Source organism: Palaemon carinicauda, chromosome 37 (genome assembly GCF_036898095.1).
Source record: "Palaemon carinicauda isolate YSFRI2023 chromosome 37, ASM3689809v2, whole genome shotgun sequence".
In the NCBI taxonomy this organism is placed as follows: Eukaryota; Metazoa; Arthropoda; class Malacostraca; order Decapoda; family Palaemonidae; genus Palaemon; species Palaemon carinicauda.
The window spans coordinates 70081081-70108986 of record NC_090761.1 but is presented as its reverse complement, the minus strand read 5'-3'; the positions used below and the strand labels follow the sequence as shown (position 1 = coordinate 70108986).

The following is a 27906-nucleotide window of genomic DNA, read 5'->3' as shown; positions in this document are numbered from 1 at the left end:
GAATAATGTTTAATTTGGTTTTATATTACAATCATACTAAATTAAGTTAAAATACAATAATCATCAATAATCACCTTATCGAATGAAAATTCATTTCATTTCTCTTGTCATGAAATGTTGAAATGCTTAATAATATATTATTTAAAGATATAAATGCTTGAATAAAAGATGAATTTCAGTGATTATGACCAGGTAAGATTGCTTTCTGTTGTCAAGACCCCTTTCATAACGATTATTTACTTAGGACTCACAGGAAGAAGAGGATGGGGATGTCTATACTTGGGGCGTGGGAGGACATAGGAAAAAAGGATAGGAACAAACAAGTATAACTCATTAGGCAACATCTAGTCATCCATGACACACGATCAGTTTCTTTTCCATTTCAAAATATTAGTGAGAGTTACTTTGGTATAAGGACAGGCCTAAGTCTCCCGGGTTTATTTCATAGATAAAGGGGTACGCTTATGCTGCGCTCCTTCCTACTTGTCAGCATAAACTTTCTTGACGAGGGGAAAGCCGTTTACTAGAGTATGCCTAATGAAAACTTTCATACCACCCAGGTAAGACAACTGTTGAACAGTCTTTGAAAAAAAAAAAGCTAGAAACACATCACTGAAACCAGTCAAGTCACTTTTGATGTGAAGAAGATCACAAAAAATGCTGTACATTACTGTATTTGCACATTACGGGGAAGAAGCACGCGATCCTTAGTTAATTGTTATGTACTCAGACCTTACGCAGCTATGTGGAGAGATCTCCAATCGCCGGGAACAGTCCACTTTGACCTGTTTCAACCTCTTACACAGAAGCGGTACACAATTTCTTAATACGTATTATTTGGTGCTGAAGGAATCACAGAGAATTGTGGGAATGGTGGCAAGGAAAAGTCGGTCTCCAGAAATTTTCATAACATTTCGAGGCTTGAAGTGAGGCAAAAGGGGAATGCATAGTTAGCTGTATGCTTTCCCCTTCTAATTGGGTTTATTTCCATACAATGATTAAGCTTTCTTGTGTGCAAAAGCAAAGTCTACATTGACAATGAGAGACATACTTGATGGCCAATTTCAAAAGACCACAGTTACAGAGACTTCAAAACAGGGGATTTCCCACTTTAAATAGTTATAGGTGATTCTCAAAACATAGCACTTTGATCAACTTATTGATATTTGTAATTTGTAATTCAATGTTATATCACAAAATTAGAAGGCCCATCATAAATATTTTTTTCAATGATGTTCACCAATAACTGATAGAATTAAGAGTAAATCAAGGACTTTATCAAAAGGTGAAACTATTCAAGTTTACACTTATAGGAATTCTTAACTAACGCATTGTGTGCAAAACGTCACCTACTCATTGATAAACTTGAAAATGCATTAAAAATGTTACCAGCATTACTTAGTTTAGAAAAATCAATATATTGCTGTACTGTATTCCAATCATAAAATAGCTGAAAGCTTTCAGATCCCAGCCATACAGCTGGAAAAACTATGGCCAAAAGCATTTTAACATTATACCGTAATTAGTGCCATCCTTAGAGAATCACTTGCAACTACATTTACATTATAGATTTTTCCTACATAAATAAATTATTCATTAACAAAAATAGCTCCTTAATTAAGGGAATGAAACTAACTTTTCTCTTCAAACAGTGAAGCTCAATATGATTTTGGCTTTTAAAGTAAAAGAACCGTAGAAAGATATGTAAAGCAAACATGCCTAAAAAACCTGTACAATCTTACAACTTAGATATTAAGTAATTTCACAGAATATTCACATGGAGTTGGGCAACTGTTACAATACAGCTGTACTCAAATGAATGTCCTCCGTTTCTCCATTAAACAGTCACTTAATCTCAAGGATTTTGGGGGCCAGGTGTGATTAGAGGTTCATAAACAGGGTACAATACACATATAAAAATCAGCTGATTTAATTTTCTAGGCATGCAAGGTTGACAGTGAACTCATGTCTTTGAAATTCGTCACGTTTGATCTTCTTTTTATCAACTCATTTAAACTCTAAAATGAAACGTCTCTGAAACATAGACTTCTCTTTCTTCTATAAACATTGATCGGCACACGGAAGGTCCTCACACACTTAAACACTCTCTCTCAAGCACACTATAATTATTGTAAGCATATCGCAGCCATCACTGTAAGGCTAGAATTCTTTTCCATCTCTTGACAGCAAAAGGGGATTTCATAATTGCAGTTAGAGATTGCATATGAGAAATACTAGAGACTTTAGTGATATCATTAGTGAGAATGTGGTTTTGATTATTTGCTTTAAAACAAGCAATGCATAAGAATTCTATCCTTGTTATCTTTTATTTTAATTATACAGTGTAATGCCATAGTTATGTCTAAGAAAAATATAACTTTGCATTTTAACAATAACATGAAATTAGGCTATTGCTGGTTTACCTATATGGAATACAAACTGACCAAGTTTTGAAAGATTAAACTTGATGAATAAAGTAGCAAGATGTGGTGCAAAACTAGTTTTTCGAATTTAACACTTAAACCTATGAAGAAGCGGGTTTTGGTGCCAGGAATGTAACAAATGGATCTTCATTTTCAGATATATATATACTGTATTTGTATATATATATATTCATCTATATACCACCGAAAGGGAGCCAATAGCATCTTTGATTTATACCTTCAGCCACATTTCTCCTGTGGCTTAAGAATAATAAAAAATAATTATAACATATAAGAAATGCACTAAAAATGTGCTATTTAAAAACCTGTCTGACCATGAGGCCACACTCTTGCATTTGTCTTGAACAACAGCTCTCAGAAGCCAATTTACTTTTCTTTTTCCACATATAACATTAGGAATTTCTAAGTGGTATTACAAAATGCTTTATACACACAGGCATCTCAAGGAATTAGGTTACTCACTAAAAGGGTTTTATGGTCTTTTTGCCTCTATGCATCCTAGTTTATGTGCATTAGCTTCCAAGAGCCTTGTCATTACTGCTTTTGTTTCTTATTTTTTTTTTTTTCAAAAAGTACACGTTCCTCAACACTGTAAAGCTTTGATTGCAAAGAAATAACTTGACTAAAGGATATACATCTACAGCCAAGTACTCTAGGTGATCTAAGGAAATGATAAAAATATGTCAACAAGAAACAGTGTCTGTAATTATAAAAAAAGAGGAAAAAGCTTTTAGGTAGGTTAGATAATTCTGCAAGTGATTTTCTTAATTCATGAAAACGTAAGAGGGGTCAGATAATTTATGAAATTATCAATTGTAAAGGACCTCATTCACCAAGTACTTAGACAGTAAAGATGCATTGCCCTGTTGTCTAACTGCAGTGACGCAACCAACTTAATGCACGTTATGGCGTGAGGTATGAATGAACACACATCGGTGAATAATTCAAAGGTTGCTTTCAGTGATAAAAGAGGGGCAGTTTCGTAGGTCACTGCAGTACACATAATACATTGTATTGGGAGAGTTCCACCTGCATACTCCTCCACCTAGCCTTCGTAGGACTCGGAATTAGAAAGAAAAGTGAAAAAGTGACAAGATTTGACATTGATAAACAACCCCACTGTGGTACACCTACGTAAAGGCTTCTTTTACGTCCCTTCCTAATACAAAAAGGGTTTGATGATGTATACATATCAAGAGGTATATAACAAATATACAAAATAGTCTCTATTGCTAGTTTAAAATGTAAATGTTAAAAATGCAGAGGAGATCATAAGGCCGTAGCAGACAATAATCATTTGCCAGTATGTGATGTACAGTATGTTGAAGGGATTGCTGTATGTTTACAAGTACTATGTTTGCATGCATGTGTGGATGTAGCTATACATATTGTAAACGTTCATAAATGAATATAAGTGTGAGTATAGCCTACCGTTTTATTTACAATATATACTGTGTATGCATGTACTGTACATGGTTATGCTAAGAGTATATTATAAAAATTATATTTTGCCAAGTCAAATTTCATGATTAAAGCCACCAATTTCCTTTTGAGTGAAGGGAAAAGCCATATCTTATTCAAAAGATTACAACATACTGAAAAATCAATCTTCACGCAAACAGAAAATGGTAAATATTCTATAGAAAAATACAATTTGTTTCATGAACATTTCTGCTGTTGAGTTTAGGGTCACATATATTTAAAAACTTAATATTGTACTACATTTTGCACTAATGACTGTTGGTTCTTGTGGCATTGCAATTTTATATCCAAGGATTAAGTATATTCAACTTGAGGGCTATGAAACTGCCTTAAATTATTTGACCTCTGCAAGGAAGAACAGGTTTAATCATTTTTGATAATCATACAATTCATACTTTTAGTTTTAAGTATCTAATCTTTATGATTGTTGAATTTTCTGTTTGTTATTTCTCAAGTAGCTTTATTTTATTCCTTTGATATAAATATATGCAGTATATTTAAGTAATATATTCCCAACTCATATTAATTGTGTTCTATATTATACTGATATACTAGACTGATAATAATATATTTACAATAAAATGAATATTTGTCTTGTAAAGTATGCTTAATGTATTGTGGTAACCAAAGGGTGGACACTTTAAAAAATAATTAGATTCCGAGGATTCAAAAATACAAAATATAAAGTACAATTTATAATCCATAATATAAGTACGTGAATTATATTTGTGAGGAATGTGCATATAGCTTATACATATAGTATATTTATATATAACCCTAAATTCAACACTGTTGCTCACATTGAACTTAGTGTTCAGCAATACTGTTTTATGCTATTTTTAAAGGAAAAATGTATGCCTCATTGAACATACTACTGAAATTTTGTTGATCAATTATTACACAAAAATATTGAGGCATGGACAGCAATTAGATTTATGAAAAATAAGAGATGCTAATTCATAGATCTAACAAAATAGTCTTACTTGTCTTGAAAAGTATTATAATTAACAATTCAATACTGTAATATAAGCATACACAGGATATATATGTTTTATTTAGGTACATAAATATGTAAGTACTGTACAGTAAACAAGTTTACTCATATAGTTTATGAATGTAAGTGTATTACAGAACTGTGTTCATCAGTTTATATGTGTCCTATGTAAGAATATACTGTATAGTGCATACTCATATATATATATATATATATATATATATATATATATATATATATATATATATATATATATATATACACACACAAACACATATTTTATATGAAGTGTAATTTATATGTCTAATCTCAGCGTTGTGTTCACAGTACTACGATGAAGTGAAGACGACATACTGCCCTAGTGAACATAAGAAAGGCAAATATAGTAGTATATACTGTACTGCCACAGGTAACTACAGAGTATCAATATCCATTGCCAAATGGGGGGAGATTGATTCAGTCTGAATCTCACGTCTGTCATTCTATGAAAAATAATAGAATATCAATATTTTAGGTGAAAAAATAGTGAGCTATGAAATCATCAGGCAAGACTACCATAATAATAAGTCACAGTATTCCTATTCATGCATCATGTTAATGATGAACCTAAGCCTGAAAGATGGTTAACGTCTTGTTGGGGTCTACTTGCAGGATTTTAAGTTTTCATTGATGCCTGTATTTGCCTGGAGAACTGTTAATATGGCTCTTATAGTAACAAGCTTTACTAAAGCCTATAGCAACCTCAAGATTATTTGCTATTCATGTGAAGTAATATTTCCTCTTCCTTTGTTAATTTGCTTTTTTGGATCTGAGAGAATAAGGAATTCAAAGATTTTTTTTCTTACTAATTTTCATGAAAAATCTTCTCTGGGGAGTCTCTGGGGAGATTATATTTTGGTTAGATTCCACTATAAAATGTAAATTTTCAGGCATATGGCACGTCTCGAACAAATCAGATGATTCTAAGGTACCTAAGATTTAAGAGGTGAAACTTGATCAGGTCTAATAACAGTTGTAACTTTATAGAGATATCTTCATACTCACTGCCAGTCCATGCCACATTAGACTATAGTCCATTTCTTTTAGCGATGCATATTTGCACCGACTCGCAGCGGTGCCCTTTTAGCTCGGAAAAGTTTCCGGATCGCTGATTGGTTGGACAAGATAATTCTAACCAATCAGCGATCAGGAAACTTTTCCGAGCTAAAAGGGCACCGCCACGAGTCGGTGCAAATATGCATCGCTACAAGAAATGGACTATAGAGGTTAACATGTTTATGATTTATATTGCTTTGTATTTTATGTTGAATAATAAATATCAAGTATATTCCCTGTACAAATATGCACTAAGTTACCTAAATTATATTTTGAAAATACAGTTGGAATGATATTTGCATTTCTTTGATGTACATGATTCCTTTCTTCCAGTTTAATTTATCACATGAACTTTAATGAGAAAATTTACTCGCATTTCTAATTATCCCAATTTATGAAAAAGTTCTTAAAAATTATTACATGATTACATTTAGTGAAAGGGGTTTTGTATTGAATGCAAAGAATGCTGAGAAGTATAAAAAAAATATGCAACATCCATAGAGGATTAATGGAATGACAGTGCCAGGTATTAATATCCTCTGTTTACTTTTCAAGTTGAAAGTAAATAAATCTGAAAAGAAGGTGCACTGGGGACCATCACATTTACATGCGTGATTTTTATGAATTGGAAAACTCAATGTAGAAACATTTGAGATAATATAGTCTTATTGAACAATGCCCCCAAAAATAATGCTTGACCAACATTGATCCTCTTGAATTCCTTTGTAAGTGGTGTAAAGTACTTACTGCCACAGCTTCAATTTTTCAAGAAAACCTAAAACCACCAGTCACATCTGCATAACGAGAGAGAGAGAGAGAGAGAGAGAGAGAGAGAGAGAGAGAGAGAGAGAGAGAGAGAGAGAGAGAGAGAGAGAGAGAGAGAGAAAAAAATGATGATGATGATGATTAGAAAATTCAACCAAATCTTAAAAATAAATTCTCAAGAGAGAGAGAGAGAGAGAGAGAGAGAGAGAGAGAGAGAGAGAGAGAGAGAGAGAGAGAGAGAGAGAGAGAGAGAGAGAGAGAGAAAATGATGTTGATGAGAATGATTAGAAAATTCAACCCAATCTTAAAATACTAAATTCTCAACTTTCACACAGCTTGCAACTGGTGTTAACTTTTAAAATTTACATATCATGTTACAAGTTACCATATCAGCTATCATACCAATATCCGTTTTACAGACTATAAACATTTAAACCATTAGTCTATTTGGTTTTCACCTGCTCGGCAATAACAGCTCTGCGTTTTACATATAATTCAGATTGTAATCATGAACTGTGTGATGAGCTTAAAACTATAAACAGAAATTTTGAGTTGGACACAAGTTTAGATACAATCATCAACAAAATATTATTACGGGGAAGCTGTGATTGTGAAAATTAGGAAGACACGGCTTGGGAATATTTCAGCTGAGAGAGAAAGAAAGAGAGAGAGAGAGAGAGAGAGAGAGAGAGAGAGAGAGAGAGAGAGAGAGAGAGAGAGAGAGAGATTCTGATACAAGTTTTATAAGAGGGAACATGTAACTATAGTCCATTTCTTTTAGCGAAGCATATTTGCACCGACTCGCAGCGGTGCCCTTTTGTCTCGGAAAAGTTTCCTGATCGCTGATTGGTTGGGCAAGATAATTCTAACCAATCAGCGATCAGGAAACTTTTCCGAGCTAAAGGGGAACCCCAGCGAGTCGGTGCAAATATGCCTCACTAAAGGAAATGGACTATAGTATCAATACTTTGAACAGGGTCATAAATATTACTTAAATAATTTCCTTTTTTTTTTTGTAACTGATACAAGTTTTATAAGAGGGAACATGTAACTATAGTCCATTTCTTTTAGCGAGGCATATTTGCACCGACTCGCAGCGGTGCCCTTTTAGCTCGGAAAAGTTTCCTGATCGCTGATTGGTTGGACAAGATAATTCTAACCAATCAGCGATCAGGAAACTTTTCCGAGCTAAAGGGGAACCCCAGCGAGTCGGTGCAAATATGCCTCACTAAAGGAAATGGACTATAGTATCAATACTTTGAACAGGGTCGTAAATATTACTTAAATAATTTTCTTTTTGTAAATAAATCATCTGAGAAGTTGGAAAATATTTTCATATTGCTATTATTATTTTGTTACAATAATGCCACCACATGCATATTCTATTTACCAATAAAACCCAGAGTTATGTACCAATTCCCAATGTTTAATCTATGATCCCATTTTCTTTTGTATATCGTACATAATCTCTCTATGTAAACAATTACAACATTCTTATCACAGAACTATGCTTCGGGACAGGAGAGTGAGAACTTAACAATCTGCAATCTATACATTCAAACCTTTGTAATTTGACCTCAGGTGTAAATATAATGGTCACACATGACTTATCATTCCGTTAAAACAGGTCAAAAATGACCCTGAAGGTTTTTTTGACACAAAATGTTTATTAAGTCTTGTCATGGTCAAAATTGAGATGTGCCAATTTTTAATCCACTTCATTCATACCGTGGTATAAATATCTATGTTACCAGTCGGAGGTATTACAAATTACCAAGGTTTTACAATGTAACCCTGTGACTTCTGGAATGGCTTTGTCAGCGGCAACAGTTCATATCAACGTACAAATTATGTTTTGTACAGAAAATCCTAAAGAATATCAACAAAGATAAGAGCTAAATCGATTATTACCCTGAAAAATCTTGCCTACTACAACAACACAGTATATTCAGTTTATGTATATTTATATATATCAATGACATGGCCATAACCTGAAGAAAGTTTTAGAAAGAATCAAGTTTGCAAGATACCTCAATAAGTTATGATTATTATTTTTCGTCTTTCACAAAAACTTCCTTTTAAGAAATATATTTTGAAATTGTCCATCATACATGCTGATTTTATATCATATGAGTAAAAAAATAATTTGAATTTCATATATACAGTACTATATCAATTTTCATTATTCCTAAAGTATTTTCTTAATAGCAAAACTTAGCAAGGAAAAACACCAATTAATATCTAGAAATGAGAGTATTAAAAGAGACGGAACATACTTCAGTGATATCTTGCCAACGATTCCACATTTTATCAGGTGATGGCCTAGAGTGGTGAGTTTCTTATGTAAGGTTAAAAGACCTATGGGAAGCAGAAATATAAGTGTATCCCTTTTTTTTTATAATCATGAACCATAGGGTGGCTCTTCGAGGTTCCCAAGTGAATCCCAAACAATTTGGAACGATGGTATGTAAAAGATACCGATGATTTTCTTAAAATACCAATGTCAAGACAGTAGGTCCTTCCAACAATACTTGAATATTTTGAGCAAAAGAAGTTTCTGTTATCAACAGGGCAACCGAAGTTGCCTTTATCCGATCAGAAATCAGTTTAACAAAATTGCCAAAAGATTACCAGTTGAATAAAGAATATTGTCTGTCTTTTTTTTTGTATCCATACAAAAATTATGAATATTTATCTACATAAAGCACACTAATTCAGCTCAAAAATATAATCTTTTGAGAGTAGGGTCATGTATAACCCTATTCCATAACAATGCTCAGTCAGTGGATGACCTTACTTATTGAAATAACATGACCAACCATCATTTATCTCTTTCGTTTCTTTGAGTGCCAACATTTTCTTGGTTTTTTCTTCCTGCCAGTTATGAAGAAAAAATGAATAACCTACACATTTAAATGAGTTTTGAGACAACATGAAACGAGCTCATAATTGGAATATTCTTAAACTTCACACATTTTACAGACTTTATATATATACTATATATATTCATAGGGAAACTTAATGCAATAATTAGTGAGTATTACAGGTTCTATGATCCCGGTTGGTGGAAAGGATCCGCTGGAAAGACATCTGAAAATGTCTTTGTTGACTGAGCAAAATTAAGGAAATATAAACTAATTATCTTTGATTGCAGAAGCTCTAGACATTTACAACAGAGCAATGAAAGGTTATAATATCAGAGTTAACCGATATAACCAACCTTAGCTGCAATGGGGATCCCACCCATTTATCATAATGGCTATCAAGCTTTGCGTTTACTCATACCAGCAGCGGTTATCCCGTATGACCCCACATCTATTTGCTTAGTTGATTATTGCCATTTTGCTTGGGAGCTTCCCAATTTCTAATATCCATTACATCGCAGCAAAAATTCCTCTGACATCATCCTCTTTTCCACGAGTTTTCGTATTGTGGTTCCCTTTCCCAAAATGTTTTGTAAGTCGATTCTTAACTAAAGTTCATAATATACATTTTACATAAATATGAGTATTTATTCGGAAATGAACAAACGTAAATCCGTTGCTGCTAAAATAATGAAGAACCTGAGACTACTGATGATGTAAAATTTCACTGCTTCTCTTCCAGTCAGGAGTAGAAACATAGGGGGGATGGAGGAGGTGTGAAAGGGAAGGGAAGAAAGAGGGCAAAGAAACTAGGACTCTCTGTCTTTTTCCATGAGTTACTGATAAATAGCAACCTGACTCCAGACATCATCTTAATGAAGTTACTGTCTCCTTTTAATGGTCAGTCATGATTACAGACTGTCTGTATGTTGCAGACCTTGTTTGACAACAAGAGTGAATGATAATATATCTATATATAATCTGCAACTGTATCTTTGTGCTCATGAAGCTGCTAATGATAACTATAATTGCAATTAGGGATCCTGGGTGCGATTTATACAATAACAACAATTAGTGGTTTAGCACCATAGGGGAAAACAGACACTGACATATGGAAGCCTTAGCAACTTCAATGATATCTAGAATGTTCCGATGACTTTTTTTCCAGATTACTTTGATTGGCTGATGACCTTTCCCAGGAACCCATCTTGGATAAGTTCTGAAGGTATCACCAGAGATCTCCAGGACTTTGACAACTTTACCTAAAGAAAATCAGCCCTTGTTCCTTTCCATTTGACATTTGGCGTAGTCTTCCGTTTCTCTGCCCTCCTCTTCCAGCGGCCCAGGCGGGTCCTTGTCTTCTAGATATATCTTGGATATATTTAGAAGAGAAGGAAAGACACGCGAGTACGTCGCGCGTCTCCTTTGCCCCGCCGGGGCATCCCGAATTGTCACATGTTGCCTTCCGAGCCTGATCCAGTGCCCGTAGCAGAGTTGTTACCAGACCCTGCGAGGTCATCTCCATCAGAGCGGTAAGGAGAATTCCCTCTTCCTCTTGGACTTAATCCTCTGAAGTCCAAGTTATACTGAGAAATGGGAGGAAATGAAAATATATTAGCTATCTATACTGACCATGGAAAAATACCCTTAAATCACATGTATCAAAAATTTAGTATAACATTATATCATATGTGGATTTTTATTTCAATTGCATCTTATAAATGCATTATCTATTGAATTCTTTCTATTGGAGTAATGACTTGATAATACAAATTGATATAGTACCAACACTTCTGAGGATGTGTGGCATATCAAAATGTCCTTTCTTTTAGATAATATTAGAATACAGTAAATGGTTTCAAAGTTATTACAAACATACAAAATACAATTGTAGTCACTGAAGTTTCTTGACTTACAATCCTTATAGAAACTACAAAACAGTAATTTAATCACTATTACCAGGCAAGAACAATAAGAAAACATCAGGTAAAGTAAGATTTGTTAGAAATAATTTATGTATATTCTGTATGAAGAATACAGCTTCACGAGTATTCATACTCATTTGTTACACCTGACAAAGTTAGGAAGGATTAACATCATCTACAGGAAATTATTATTATTATACAGTAAGTGTATTGTATACAATATGAGTACATACAAACTATATACTGCATATATACTATGCAGCTCACATATGCAGTACATATGTATGTTGTATAAGTGCAGAGTATTTGCACTTATATTATGTTTACATAGCCGTATAATATAATGCAGTTGATATGTAGTATATATATGAATGTAATATAATAAACTACAGTACTTGATAATGAGGACACAAAGTATTAATGTATTACTTAGTAATGAAATGACTGGAGTCTTAAATGTCAGTAGGATATCCATAGTTGTTTTGGCTCCTCAGTCCCAGTTTGAAGACGTTATCAGAGGATCAGTGTCTCCTTCTTCGGACTGTAACATAACACCCGTGTGACATGCGTTTAAGAAACTTAGTTCATGCGGACGTTTAAAACTACAAACGGAAAAAAAAAAAGAGAGAAAAGCATGCAACGTAAAAACTATTAGCACTGAGTTAAGGTTTTCTATCTCAATGTTATCTTTAAATGTATAGTTATATTCAACCATATCTCTTCTTTTTTCTTCTGTATGCCAATGTTAAATGGTAAATTATGTAACTAATGAATATAGGAATCAGCATATCAAAATAATCTTGCTCCATATAGTTAATAAAGAAAGATCTATACTGTATAAGATCACTTGTATATCTAGTGACTTGCAAACTCTATTTTTGGTAATCAGCATTTAAAGTTATGACACCAACTAGCATTTTAAGATGGATTAAGACAGAAAAAAAGGAGGAAAAAAGATAAAATAAGGGGAAAGTATGATGCAAAAAACACTTACGAAAGAACCTGCCGCATATTTCTGTGGTAGCATCATGCTATATTTGACAGTGAGTACGTAGCATACCACTAGATAAAGTACTGAATACACTTTTAGGGGGTAAGGATATTTTTTTTTCCGAATAATGACAATAGTGAAATAAATCAGAGAAAAAGGTAACACTTTTACATTTATTCAGTCTAAAATAAGAAGACAATGTGGACATAAAACAATCTGAATTACTTAAGACAGCTACTTAGTGCAGTGAGAAGTATGACATGTAGAAAAATAGATTTGAAAATGCATTGTCAATGACATGAATTAAGCTTTCTAAGTAACTCCTCAGTCTATAATAAAATGAGCTAATATTCCTTTCAATGACAATGACAAGACTAATAATTTCCTACTACTTTGAACAGTTGGTTTTCTATAAACTTTACGCTTTACATAATCTAAACTATGTAATCTCATCCTAACAGAATATTTTTTTCTGGAATATTGCAGTCTCTAAAAGACATTTCATTGGTGATGGAGTTCAATATCCAAAAAAAACTGCAGTGAGGTAGCAAGAGTGAGGTGCCTCAAGTAACACGGTAAATGATTCAACAAATGATGGCTGGTTTTAGGTGTCAGACATCAAAAGTACCAAATACCTTCGTTCACAAGCTTACAGCACTGTCATGAGGCACATTTACAATAATCGAAATAAGTGATGTCATGTCATTGTTCACATCATCTGCTTTACCAGCTTCACTCTAAAATTCCTTGACTAAGTAAGGAATTTAGATTTAAAGTTTGATAAGGATTTTGTAGCACAGAACTCTCTGTCTGTCTGGCTAACTGGATTCTGCTGTGAACACCAACATCCTGATAACAATTTTGACTGTACCCAGGAATATTCTTTATTCCAGCTAGAGTAATGGGTGAATCCCAGTGCTGTAAGCTAGAACTATTAGTTTCTGTGAAATTCATGGGCACAGTGGGTGAATAAGGTGTTTGTTGTTGGTATTGCAGTAATGGATGGTGAAGGTTCAGGTACTGAAGGGCTGGTGATGAGTATGACTGCTGTGATAAGGAGGCAGATTTCATCCATGGAGGAGAACCACCCTGGATGGGAGGAGAGGACAGAGAGGATAAAGGAGAATAAGGTGACAACAATTGGTGCATTGAAGGTGCTACTGCATGTGGAGACAACGGAGGAATAGTAGATAGGATGGGAGGAATAGGAGAGGCATTGAAAAGCATGTGGGATAGGTGAGGGGATGAGAAAGTGGATGAAACCTGAGGAGGAACATGGGATGATGAAATGGACGGAGGGGACTGAAGCAGAGAACCAACTGATTCTGCTGCAGCAGCAGCAGCAGCAGCACCAGTAGCTGTCTGCAGAGTGGATGTCATTGAGTGTAAGAAAGGAAGAGACGACTCCAGAAGTGGTGCCGCTTGAGATACCTGGCCAATTGGGTTGCTCAGGCTTGAAGCTCGAACTTCTTCCAGTGTAGGGAGTTCCAGACGGTCGGGCAGGCGCAGCTCATACTTGGAGCGTAAAAAGAAATGTGACAAAAAACCATACCAAAAAAAATTAGAATGGGAAAAAATTATACAATGGGGAAAGAGCAAATGCAAGCATGTTCAAGCAGTCTCAAAAAAAGGGCTCTGGAATAACTATGGATCATAGGTATAACTTTAAAGACAGTCTAACTATGACTTCCATATCTTTTGGATATGGCATAAATATGGCATCCGAAAGATTGTTTACTATTGTGAACTGTACTTCACCCGATCACTTCGGAAATATGAACATAACTATTGCACATGCTAACGTTAACAATTCATTGGACTAAACAAGAGAAAACATGCTTTGGGATGCCTAGTTTAAGTGCTTACTGTGTTTGAACACATCAGATAGACCTAATACGAAGTGCTGTGACAAAATACGTCATCATATTAAGTTCACCTGAGGCTCATGCTTCAGTACATGAATATCAAGCATACATTTACTTTGATGATACTAAAGGTAGAACAGGCATGTATGCAAGGGGATGTGCAATCATTTTTTTTTGTCAATGATTTCTTCATGTAACATTAATTCATGTGTATTGTAAAAAAAATTCATGGCTTTTTTTTTTAAGGGGACCATCTAGCATTTTAAAAAAGCATGATATAAAAAGTCAGATTCTGATGTACAATGAATCTGATCATCTAAAAGAGAAACACATCACTATCATACAGTATCCATATGTTTTTGCAAAGTTTTGTACTGTTGACTCAAACGGGACTGATTCGAAGTGCTACGAAGCTACTTTATGTAACAATGCTGTTTTATAACACATATTGTATAGCGATACTGCCAAACTAAATATAAGAAATATCAGGACAAAACAAAATTCAAATCCCTGAATTATTTGACGCACACAAGTGTGAAGGTGCCACGTGTAAGGGTAAAGATCAAGTGAATGTATCTTTGTGCTTGAAAACTGTCACACACATATGCTATTCATGGTGCTTTGCTGGGAAATATCACAACAAACTGACTTGGCATCCTCTGATAAACAGCCTCGTCCTTAGGACGTGTAACCTCCACGCACTGTATGTTCGCATCTTTGGGCTATGTTTATGGACTTCAGTTCATTGCATACCAATATTACAGCACCTGTCTTATGCCTAATAAATTTTAGCATAGAAATCCTAATTCTAATCACAATGGTAACAATGGTACATGGTTTTCTGTTTACAAGTTCCTAAATGCATTCACATTCAAAAGTGTTAGTATGGTGAATGTGTGTATTGATAGATGTGTCAGATTCTGCTTAGATCTCTGGTAATATATCTGACAAATTCTTTAGGGAGTCCTCTCATGTTCCTGTGTTATATAAAATACCTAGGTTAGTGTGTTCAACTGACAATGAAGTCGATCACATCAACTACTGTATATAAGGCTGCCATTAGACAAACTGTAGATAAAAAATTAACCAATATTAGCCTAAAAATCAAAAGCATCTGATACCTTGTAAGGAAGAGATAATTTCATAAAGGCATCATGTGTATATTGATAAAGAAAACATGCAGATACCTGAAATGCTATTGAAAAGTATGACACGAAGTTATGCAAATTCTCTTGACATGAATAACTCTAAGAATAAAATAAGAGGAAAAAAGAACACTTGAATTTGGGGGCTGAATATCTTCATGCAGGTTAGGGAACATTGTGATGCAATGGTAAATCCTGGAAAAAGGAACACAAAGAAGGGTCTTGATTCCAAGGTTGTATTATGCAAGTAATAAAAGGAAAAATTTCCATGCAATTAAGACTATTACCTGGAAATTTCTTGTAGAAGAAAGAAAATTGCATCCTGATGTCATACTAATGATGCTGTAAAGGGGGGGAGGATTGGCAGAATGGATTTATAAAAAGGATAAATTGGATAGGAATTTTAGGTCATCCGAAGACTTTTCTTTGCCTAGGTAACTTCAAGGGTAGAACTCATGGTCCAAGAACTGAGTTAAGATTCTATAGAATGGTAATTGGAAGTCAGTATTATCCTAGCCTCTGATTAATGATACATCACGTATACTCGAACTCACCTTGGTAGCACAGACGAAACAGGTTGTAACTACTTTTGATATTACGTTCATGAGGTTCTTGGTTTCCTGAATGACACTGTCCACCTTAGTGAACGTGGCAGCCTTACCAACAGTAGGGTTTTTCACTGTAAACTGAAGCTGCTGAACGTAAGTTGGAATCTGATCCAAATGTTCCATCAGCTCCTTTTTATGAGGACCCGCTGGGACCTGTAATTTAAAAGGTGGGTTATGAGAGTTGCATTCATAAATTTAAATTACTCAGATTGCATTTTCATAGGACTTTTCCTCATTACAATACCTATATTATTCATGAAATTGCTGACAACAGTAGGTAGAGATGTACTGCAAGTATCTAGAATTCCCAAAACAATAGATTTCTTCCCGATGTCACCTCTGCAAATGCATCCTAATAAATACAAATTCTAACCAGCCAAATATTCCTTACTTCTCCAGTTAACCAAAGTCTCTCTTTCACTCTCTCTCTCTCCCTCTCAAAGGCATACCAATAAAGTCTGAATGAATAGTCTCTGACTGTGCATCCAGTCTTTACTGGCACAGGTCAGTTAGTACTGCCTTAGTAGTATTTAGACAAGCTTTAAGCAGATACTCAGCTCTTGGTACATCAGCACAAATATTTTTAGTATTGCAGATACTACAAGTCAAACCCGTAATGGTATTAATAAGTTAATGCAACCATTCTAGAGTTACCTTCAGTGTTCCTGCACAATGATGTTACAACTTATTTTGAAACAATTTTGAAGTTGCAAAAATATGCAATTGCCAAATACTTTACCTGGTATGAAAACTGTCGGACCACCTTGTATAATCTGTTGGCCTCCTCTGCAAAATATTCTCCTTGTGTGAACAGATCCTGCGTTGTCTTCAAGGCACCTTCACCCCTTGTAAACTGGTACATAGAAAAAGCCATTGAAGACATATTTTTGGCCCTTTTAACGATGTCGTTGTCCTCGTCCTGCGTAATCCGTTCCTCCCATTTCTCTGTTTCTTGGTCCACCTGTAATATCAAATGGGTGTGAATATGGAGGATGAAGCTTACAATTTTGTAGAAATTTGTTGCTTCAAGTTCACCGCAACAAGAATGCAAGTACTGTATGTAATGGCTATTACTGGTTATGTATGTCATGCTACAAGTACTGTACTGTAAAAGGGGAACACAGAAGTGTTACAATTGTTTCTCATGAGATAAAACCTATCGTTCATTGTGATTTTCCCAACCATAAGTAGATGAAAGACATTGAGAAATTTTCGTTAAACTCCACCAAGCCAATTTTCTATGAAAGAAAAAAGATTCGGTTAGTTTTCTTGTTTTAATGTGTTCTGATGTTATATACCAATTAACTTCACACTACATACCCCAACAGTAATGGGGGTTCCTCAGGTGGGAATCAGGGTTTTGGATGGGATGAAATGAAAACTAACAATGTACAATGTACGGTAGATAATAACAATTGAACCCAACAACACACACACACTCAAAAAAAAAAAAAAACATAGACAGTACAGAATTTAAAATGTACAGTATGTTTTACAAATCATAAGCAATGCATTTAGAACTTGTAGCTATGAATACACAGTATATGTAACATTTTAAGAAGTTAATCTGGTGTTCTATCCAACAATGACTGCAATAACTAATGTATTAATAAAATGTAATGGATTTATGTAGTTTCAATCAGATATAAAACTCAGTATTTAGAAGAATATCAATCATCCAATGACGTCTTAATTATCATCAAAAGAAAGAAATATTTAATAATAACCTACCTCAGAGGCCATAAGCTTCATATCAAGACCTGATTTCGCTAGCTTGGCCTGTTCCTCTTGGTCGAGCTTCGTCGGCTTGGGGGACTTGCTGGTGGTGCCATGTTTCTGCGGGGAAGTCAGATAACCAGATTCAACCGGCTGAACCTGGCATTAAGTGGGTTGTGATTAGTAAGAGGGCACACACATAGGAGTAAGGCAAAGCAGTGTTCGACCCCAGGTGATTCTGAAGTTCACACACTAAAGTTTCAAACATGCAGAAGATATTAGTTTTTGAATCTCACAAGCTATCGAGTTCCCACTCACATGTTCCAACACTGATTTATGAAACAAAGCAAATAAAGCACAAATAGAAGCTTTTAAGATATCTTTCATTTCAAAATCCAATTTAGAGTGAAAAATGTCTCCACTAACTCTGAACTAAAAAGTAACCCTCAATGTCATAGCAAAAATATGCTATAAGAAATTTACTACAGTATAGATAAAAAAAAAGACATGAACTGCATCTAAACAGGAAAAGTATATCAATTTAAAGGCTTCTAATCTAACTTTGAACCAGACACAAATGGTTTCAATTTCTGAATTTGCTTACTTCTGGTGAAGATTCTAAAATTCACTTGAAGGCTAAATGTATGCGTACACATTAAGAGGATCCAAATAAGAGCAGAATTTGTAATCTGATGATTATAAATATAAATACTAAGTATAAGGTATTCCTTAGAAAAATAAAAACATCATGCAGAGGAAAAGATATGCCACAGTATACCTAATAAATGTATATATTTCAGGTAGGAAGTTTTGTTTTGTAAATACAAGCCACTAATGCAATAGAACGTGAAGTTCTGCATGAAGGGACGAACAACTAAGAATTTGACAAGAAGAATTGATTCTTTTAGAGGGTGAGTGATGTCCATAAAGTGAATTATACTAAGAGCCTGTCATACCTCTTTTTCAAGTACAGTACTGTACAAGGCATCTATATTGAAATGACGAGTTTACATCATTTCAGGTGGGAGGGATCAACCCAAGCAGATAGTTTTTAACACTGGATGGTGCTGTCAATGAAGCATCGGTATACAAGATAATGTCAAAAGTTGTGCATATGCAGTTACCATGTAGTTATAGCTTATGCAAGACATTTATTTACAAAGGGTGTCTTCTTCAGTGTTGGCCAATCTTTTCTAAAATGGCACATTATTATTATTATTACTAGCCAAGCTACAACCCTAGTTGGAAAAACAAGAGGCTATATCCCCAAGGGCTCCAACAGGGAAAAAACCCCAGTGAGGAAAGGAAATAAGGAAATAAATAAACGATATCAGAAGTAATGAAAAAATTAAAATAAAATATTAAAAAAAACATTAACAACATTAAAACAGATAATCAAAATATAGACTGAAAAAGACTTATGTCAGTCTGTTCACCATAAAAACATTTGCTGCTAGTTTGCACTTTTGAAGTTCTACTGATTCAACTATCCGATTAGGAAGGTCATTCCACAATTTGGTCACAGCTGGAATAAAGCTTCTAGAATACTGTTTAGTATTGAGCCTCATGATGAAGAAGGCCTGACTATTACAATCAACTGCCTGCCTAGTATTACGAACAGGATGGAACTGTCCACGAAGGTCTGTAAAGGATGGTCAGAATTATGAATAATCTTATGCAACATGCATGATGAACTAACTTGACAATGGTGAACGCCACAGGAGAATTATTTTGCCTTTGACCTACGACAATATTTTTTTTGTTATATATTCACCTTTATAAGATAGGTCAACAACTCAGTGGTCCAACCACGAGGAAATGTGGAATGAAAACCAGTACTAGTTTCGTTGTGATGAGCTAAATCTAAATGCTTCAATAACCAAGGGAGAGGTATACATGTTGAATACATGTACAGTATATAGTGTTTGTCTGGGCTTAACAGATTCTGAGATGGAAAACATAGAAAATAAATGATACCACATACCACTTTGTTAAATGTTTCAGACCAAAGACCATATATGGTATTTAACAACGAATGAGATGACAAAATGTTGTTAATAGCAGAGAAATAGCGATGGATAAGAATAGGAAGAGTGATAATAGGAGGAGAAAGAATGATGAAGGGGGGAAGGGGAAGAAAAAGACTAAAGAATGAGAAAAAGAAGTGATCAATGAGAAGAGATTTCCCAAACTATTGTACTGCTTGAGAATATCCAAGGAATTTCATGATCAAAGAAGTGATTTTAAGCTCCTGGGGGTAAACAATAGTTCCACCAATCAAACTTGTAATTACTAGAGGAAAAAAAGAGAGAAGAGAATGGTACTTCTCACAAGGAAAAAAAGACACTTCTATAAGACTAGTTTTTGTAATAGATATCCTAAATAAAAAACATCAGAGGAATAAAAATTGAAAGAATTATCTCTGATGCTTACAGAACTCGGCCAATAACAGAATGATAGGTCATATGCACAATTTCTTGTATGAATAATGATAATGAGCCTGATTAACCTTCCTCCTGGTTAGAAGTTGGTTCCCTTGCTGAATGTTTAAAGAGTGCTTATGAATGGCAGAGACAAGGGCGAGTGACATTACCCTAGCAAGCAGGAAAATGCCCTAGAGACTGACCATATACAGTATACATATGATCAGTGCCCAAGGTCCCCTCCACCCAAGCTAGGACCAGGCAATGGCTGCTGATGACTCAGCAGGTAGGCCTATAGGCTCCCCAAAGCCCCATCCTTAGCTCCAAGGATGGTGAGGTCGCAGACATTAAAGGAACTAATGAGTTTGAGAGGGACTCGAACCCCAATCTGGAGTTAACGATAGGCCACAACAACAGGGAAGAGTTCATTCATTTTAGCAAGAATTTTCAACATATTTTTTTAGGAATACCCCTACACCAGAAATATACCTTAGGAGAAATTACCTCAAGATAGCCAAGGTCTTATGCTTTCATTGTGAGTTACCCCTACTCATGAATTCCTAAAGGAACACTGTAACCGATGAATGCCCACAGAATAACAAACAATACAAGTACTGGAATAGAGAAAGAATACTACCAAAACAATGATAAAGCAAGAGGAATGAATAATTGTAAAATTTGATGACAATTATCCCTTTAACCCCCAGGCTATTTGGAAATTTCTAACCCTTAACCCCCAGGGGGTTATTTTTTTCTCAGCACATTTTGCAGTATATTTTTTTTAAATTGCTCTAACAGCCTTAATTTTTGTCATAGAGAGGTCAGGTTGGTCTCATTCTCTTGGAAAATGCCTGAATTTTTCCAAAAAATTATCAAAAATATGAAAAAAAAATTTCATAGCATTTTTTTGCAAGGACGTACGGTACGTCCATGGGGGTAAAGAGATGGCTTTTGTGAAACGTACCAGTACGTCCTTTGGGGGTAAGAGGGATAAGTATTGTAGCTTATATTGGAGGAAAAGGTACGACAAGTTGGTTGTATATTACACTTGAAAGACTTCTCTCAGTCTTTGGAAGAACCAAATATGATTGTTGCTAAATTCTGGGCAGGTCACCCCTTTGTAGCAAAGTGACTGTCTCTATGGTAAGGCAATGGTTTGTACTAGATATTAACTACACAAGCATGAAAAACAGAATTGCTATAAAAAGGAGCCATTCTAAGAGGAAGAAATAGGAAAATAAAGAGTTTCTGTAATCTCTCTACCCCTCTTAAAAATTACAATTATATATATATATATATATATATATATATATATATATATATATATATATATATATATATATATATATATATATATATATACACTGTATATTTCATAGTATAAATAAACATATTCATGCAAGAGCTTTATAAAATCCAAAAATTTAAACAAAGCCACAGAAACTGATAATTCGAATGAGGGTACATAGGATTCAAGAAAATAAATGCCATGTTCGGCAAATCACAAACAGTCACAAATCTGTTGCACAAAACATGACAGTCACAGCAATGCTTAACTGGCAGTCGAAAAACAGTAAAATGTGAATTATGAAATGCAATATTGCAAAAGGCACATACAGTATGTTGTTGCATGCTTTAGTCTTCAGAGCAATCAAACTGAGAAGACATTGCAGTCCAATGCAATAGAGAAAGTCTTAAATAAACCCATCAGTATGTTCCCATTTTGTTTGTGTTATATCAGCTCAAAAAGACCAATAATTTTCCTTAGTAATAGACGAACTGAACTGTTTAATAATAGACTGAACACGATTTACAACACAGCATCATTTTTGCATGCCAAGTTCTTCTCAGGAATCGAGAGTATGTAACTATTTAAGGGAACTGAAATAAAAAAAAAATGAAAAACCAAACCACTGTTCTCTAGTCTTTGGTAGTGCCATAGCCTCTGTACCATGGTCTTTTCCTGCCTTGCGTTGAGTTCTCTTGCTTGGTACACTAAGGCACACTATTCTATTAGTTTCCTTATTTCCTTTCCTCACTGGGCTATTTTCCTGTTGGAGCCCTTGGGCTTATAGCATCATGCTTTTCTAACTAGGTTTGTAGCTTAGCTAATAATAATAATAATAATAATAATAATAATAATAATAATAATAATAACAATAATAATAATAATAACAATAATAATAATAATAATGATAATAATAATAATAATATTATTATTATTAATAATAACCAAAAGGTATATCTTTGTAGAAAAAGCAACTCTTGGAAAAAAAAATTAATAATGAATAAAATATAAAACAAAAGGTTAATTCTAACATTTGCCCAGTTTATAGATTTCCAATGTCAACAAGTATCCTAACATAGGTACAACAGTCTAATATTTTTCCAAATTTTAGGACTAGCTTGTGTTTGACATTATCTCTGCCTGACCTCATCATACACTTGTGAAGATTTAAAAGCATAATTATCTCTCACCAAATGGGACTAAAATATCTTCTTCATGATGCGAAAGCTCGTGAATAATGCGAATTCAATTCCCTCATTTTGATTTCTATATTACTATTTTTTAATGGTCCTGAAAATAGAAAATATTGAAAACTTCCTGTGGTCATGATTTAACAGTCTATGGACATAGATTTTAAGGCTTATTATATTTTAAATGATATGTAAATTCATCATCCCCTTTGTTTTCCTTAAAGGGGGCTACATCAGAAGGTGTTAACCTATAGTTTTTGACAGCAACTATTCATGGGGGGTGAGAATAGCCCCAGATATGTTCAAGAATCTTATGTGCCACTGACTTTATGTCTTTTCTTGGTAGTCACCTATCCATGGACAGATCAAACTAAGCGTGTGTGGGTACTTAATACAATATAATTATACGGAAAAAGAAAGATATGTATGTATCTAATCACTTTGGATATTCTTCATGAAATCTACATATCAGAGGAGGAGATTGCTTCCAAGGAATTCTCTACCGTAGTTTTCACTAGGGTCGTGATATTCTATTGGAAATGTCCCTGCCTGGAAATATGTTGGACGGGAGTTCAAGATCCTCTCAAGCTCAATAGTTTTTAATAATGTCTGCAACCTCACCATCCTTGTGAGCTAGGGAGGAAGGGTTTGGAGGAGCATATAGATCTTACTGTTGTGTCATCAGGAGACATTGCCTAGTCCTCCCTGGTCCTAGCCTGATGAAGATGGGGCTTGGATGCTGATTATAAGTATATATGGTCAGTTTCTATGGCATTATCCTGCCCCTTGTCTCTGAAATTCACGAGCAACCTTTAAGAAAGGACAGATGCTGGCAAAACATTTGAAAGGGGCGTTACCAATCCACTGATGAATACCAAAAAAAAAACATAAAATTCATTGAGCATCAGATTTCATGCTTTTTATTCCAACTTAACTATTTTTCTGCACCTGTTGTTATACTAAAAATCGTGCTATATTCGACTCAAGCGTAAGACATCATCAGTTCTTCTTCACTTAGTTCATAAATGCCTCAAAAATTGAACCTCGAATGGTTGTTAGGAGTCCGGCTAATACCCGAGTTCGGTTTTAGCTAAACCGCCATTTCCTTGAACATTTATGAGAGGAATTTTGGTTTCTTTTAATTTCAAAGGGAATTTCTGGATTCAGAAAATCATATATGATGACAATGCAGATCTCTACAACAAGAATAACTGTATGTTGAAGTTGAGTACCCCAAAAATATATTGCCATGTAAGGAATTAAACCTACAAGTAGCACAGATTGCAGAAGTTATACTGAACACAAAATTAGTAGGCTAAACTATACAGCCTAGAAACACTTTAGCCATTCAAAACACAACTGATTTTATCAACAGAAGAATTTGAAATGCGATCATTATGCCAGCACACAATTTGCTTGTAATAGATACATAAATAAAGCAGGTTAAGTTGAATAAACACAGAGACAGCCACATACACACACATACACACAACAGTACATGCTGTAATATTTATGCAGTAAATGATATGAAGTGGACTTCTGTTATTTCAATAACGGGTGGATGGTTTTGAGAGGCTTAGGGGCTCAACATTGGGCAAAAGGAAAAAAAAATTCCATAAGTATATGAGACCTGGAATGTTGGGGACGGGTGTGGGGGAGTGGATATTCAATGCTTTAATTTGGAGATTTAACGTTTATAAAAAAAGCCTTGCAATAATGAAAAAAAAGTACCTGTTTCTGCAATGTTTTAGAAATACCTGTACTGTATTGGGAAAGAATGACACTTATTTGTAAGATATGTGGTCACTGGTAAAAACATTTGAACTTAAAAAAAAAATGTTTGATGCCAATCAAAAGAGGGACAATTGACAAGGGAAAAAACTACATATAAATTGTAATCACAAATTTTGATGGAAACAGCAAAGCCTCTCTGTAAGTGTATTCAAAATACTACTCTGGTTTCAGGAATATGCTGGAAATGATAATGGTAAAATATGATGATGGCAATGGAGGAAAAATATCAGTGGTTTATACTGTATAAATTTGTAGAAGTGAATTGTTTTATTACATGAACACTATCAAATGAATAATTAGCATCTGTCTATGAAGTAGGCTCATCAACTTCTAACTGTTTTGTACATGGTTGAATAAAGGTTCACTTATAGTATAAATGAAGAGTTAAAATTAAAACACGAGCATCAGTGAACGATCCTTGTAATATTTGACGGGTAACTGTCTGAAGCCAAATTGATGAATCAATTGCAACTTGTATAAAGATTTCTATGTAGATGGGTAATTGATCAGAGATTACTGTGGCTATTGAAGGTATTTTGCATACCATAATGTACATTACTAAAACTTAAGTGGTGCCTTTATGAAGAAAATGTTCTGATTGAACAAACACAGAATGAAAAAGTGGTCAACTTGATTACCCAGCCTGTAAAGACTTTACGAAAGATATTCATATGTATGCGAATTATGATGATCGTGGGTGAATATATCGATCAATGAAGGGGGGGGGGGGAGTGGGGTTGGATCTTGCAGATGGCACCTACCCCTGGTCTTGGCAGTGACATATACACCTTCTTCTCCGGTGGTTTACTCTCGGCCATGATCTGGTCGCTAATGTCCTTGGTCAGGCTCTTCACGTCTCCAACCAAATTAAGCCACATGTCCGCAAACACTGAGAAAACCATGGCAAGAGCAAAAAGATAAAAAACAAACTAAAAAAAAAAAACACAATATTTATAGCTGATATTTTAAAAAATCTCTTTAAAGGTGGCATGTTTATGTATGGTAACATAAGCCGACAGGAGCAACCAATAAAATAATGATAATAATAATAGGCCCTTATTAGTCTTCAGGGTATTATCATGAAGCATGATGCAGGAGCAATAATGCAAATGGGCAGGAGAGAATATAATCGTAAGTAAAACTCAGGCCAAACTAAAAATCTTTTTCTTTAAATGCTATCCATTAGCAGTGTATGGAATTGGTTATCGATAAAATGATGGCCTTAAAACGACAAGATGCAGTGAACTCACCTTCCACATTCTCCTTGGCAATCTTAGAAGTGGGGTACAAGCAAAGGGTCTGGGCTGCTGTCACCACTTGTGGCCCGTAGATCCTCAAGTTGATTTCCCCGTATTTGGCAGCTACTTGTAAAGAGTCCGTCGTGGCTATGTGACGTAATAATTTACATACCTGTAAAGGGATGTATGATTGTAAATAAAATTCTCATTAAAATCCTTCAAAAGTTCAAACTTGCAACAAAGTTCTTTTTTATGTTGAACAGGCTGACATGAGTCTCTCTTCATAGTTTATATATGACGTGTGTTTTAACATTGTTACTGATCTTAAGATATTTCATATTCTTCATTCATTACTTTTCATATACTTTATGAACAGGTATTTGCTTATTTCCTTTCCTCACTGGGCTATTTTTACTTGTTAGAGCCTTTGGGCTTAGAGCATACTGCTTTTCCAACTAGGGTTGTGATAATAACAACAACAACAACCACAACAACAACAACAACAATAATAATAATAATAATATGGTACTGAAAATGTAAAAAAATCATACCTCCAGCAAACCAACAAGTTTCATAATTAAATTGAGTCGAGGACTAATTGAAAATTTAGATAACGTAGTTAGGTTAAGCTCTCTTACCTCCTGTATATGTTCTATGTGTTCTAGGAAGCGGTCTGCATACTCATCTAACCTCTCCTGATCTGTGGCTAAACCGGCATTCTTCAGCGCACTGATCAACTCGCTTTCCTCGCAAGCTCCTCTGACAAGTTCCTCTGCCTGTGGAGATAAGTAATTTTTGTCAGTGATGATTAAAACTTCACGAAAGCAGTATAAAAAATGAGCTTCAGTACTTTATGGCAAATCCAGAATTTGCATTTTTTTTTTTTTTTTGCAAGATTTGAAGGCTCTTCCTTGAATTACCTTGCATTACTTGCTTTATCATTGTATGGCAAATCTAGAATTTGCATTTTTTTTCAAGATTTCAAGGCTCTTCATTGAATTAGTTTGCATTACTTGCTTTATCATTGTATGGCAAATCCAGAATTTATCAGCAAGATTTAAGGGTTCTTACCAGAAGTGATTTGCATGATCTGATGTTTTAGAAGGTACCGAATGGTATCCAAGACCTATTCAAGAAAAGTGAAATGAAAGGTTAGAAAGAAAACCTGAAATACTAACCTGGACTAGTGCTGTGGTTTGTAACTGGTGCTTCATGTCTCTCGTGGCTGCTAACATGGCATTAATAGCCGTTTCTAATTCGTCGCCCGGAGAGGGTGGCTCTTTCTGTTCCTGGTGGTAGAAGAAATCAAATGAGGCACACGAAAAATGTCTGTATAATGCGATGCAGGCAGTACCTGCAGTTCCATAATCAATGATTGTTGAGCTGTTACCCCTTTATGAAGGTTTGGGTGCTTTGATTTGATTTGCTTTCTTGGAATTTGGACCATGGGGTCCAGTGCTAGGGCCACTGATCACCAAGGTGCTGCTGGAGGACTAACAAGAAGAAAATAGGAACTGATGTAGGTGCTACTATAGTGTGATTCCTACCATCAGGATTCTACTATAGTGTGATTCCTACCCTATTTTTTGGGTATGAGGCGATTCATACCAAAGGGGAATAGATAAAACATACTTCTTGACACTATTTTAATTTATTCTATTCTATAAAACTTGCTAAAAAATCCATAAAATGTACTTTGGGTTAGGTTAGGTTAAGTAAAATGTTCATTTTGTTTACACTGATTGCTTGTTTAGTTGGTTTGGTAACACTTAATTGAGGTGTTTCTCTTGTCATAACACCTTGGAAGGGGAATATTACATTATTTGGTTGTTTGCTTGGTAGGAATCACACTATAGTAGATTTCAATCCCTATATTGGGTAGGAATCACCCTATAGTAGATTTTAATCCCTATATTGGGTAGGAATCACACTATAGTAGATTTCAATCTCTATATTGGGTAGGAATCACACTATAGTAGATTTCAATCCCTATATTGGGTAGGAATCACCCTATAGTAGATTTCAATCCCTATATTGGGTGGGAATCACCCTATAGTAGATTTCAATCCCTATATTGGG

The 27906-nt window shown here is 34.7% G+C and overlaps 1 protein-coding gene across 1 annotated transcript in view; it reads right to left on the bottom strand.

Moving 5' to 3' along the window:
* Positions 1-10987: 10987 nt before the first annotated feature.
* alpha-Catr (alpha-catenin related) overlaps positions 10988-27906 on the bottom strand; it is a 403942-nt gene continuing 387023 nt past the window's right edge. The window contains 9 exon segments of the mRNA XM_068361396.1: positions 10988-11230; positions 13992-14075; positions 16125-16331; positions 16918-17139; positions 17910-18053; positions 25351-25478; positions 25840-25999; positions 26466-26603; positions 27006-27116. Coding sequence (XP_068217497.1) covers positions 11096-11230; positions 13992-14075; positions 16125-16331; positions 16918-17139; positions 17910-18053; positions 25351-25478; positions 25840-25999; positions 26466-26603; positions 27006-27116 — 1329 coding nt within the window. The 3' untranslated portion in view covers positions 10988-11095.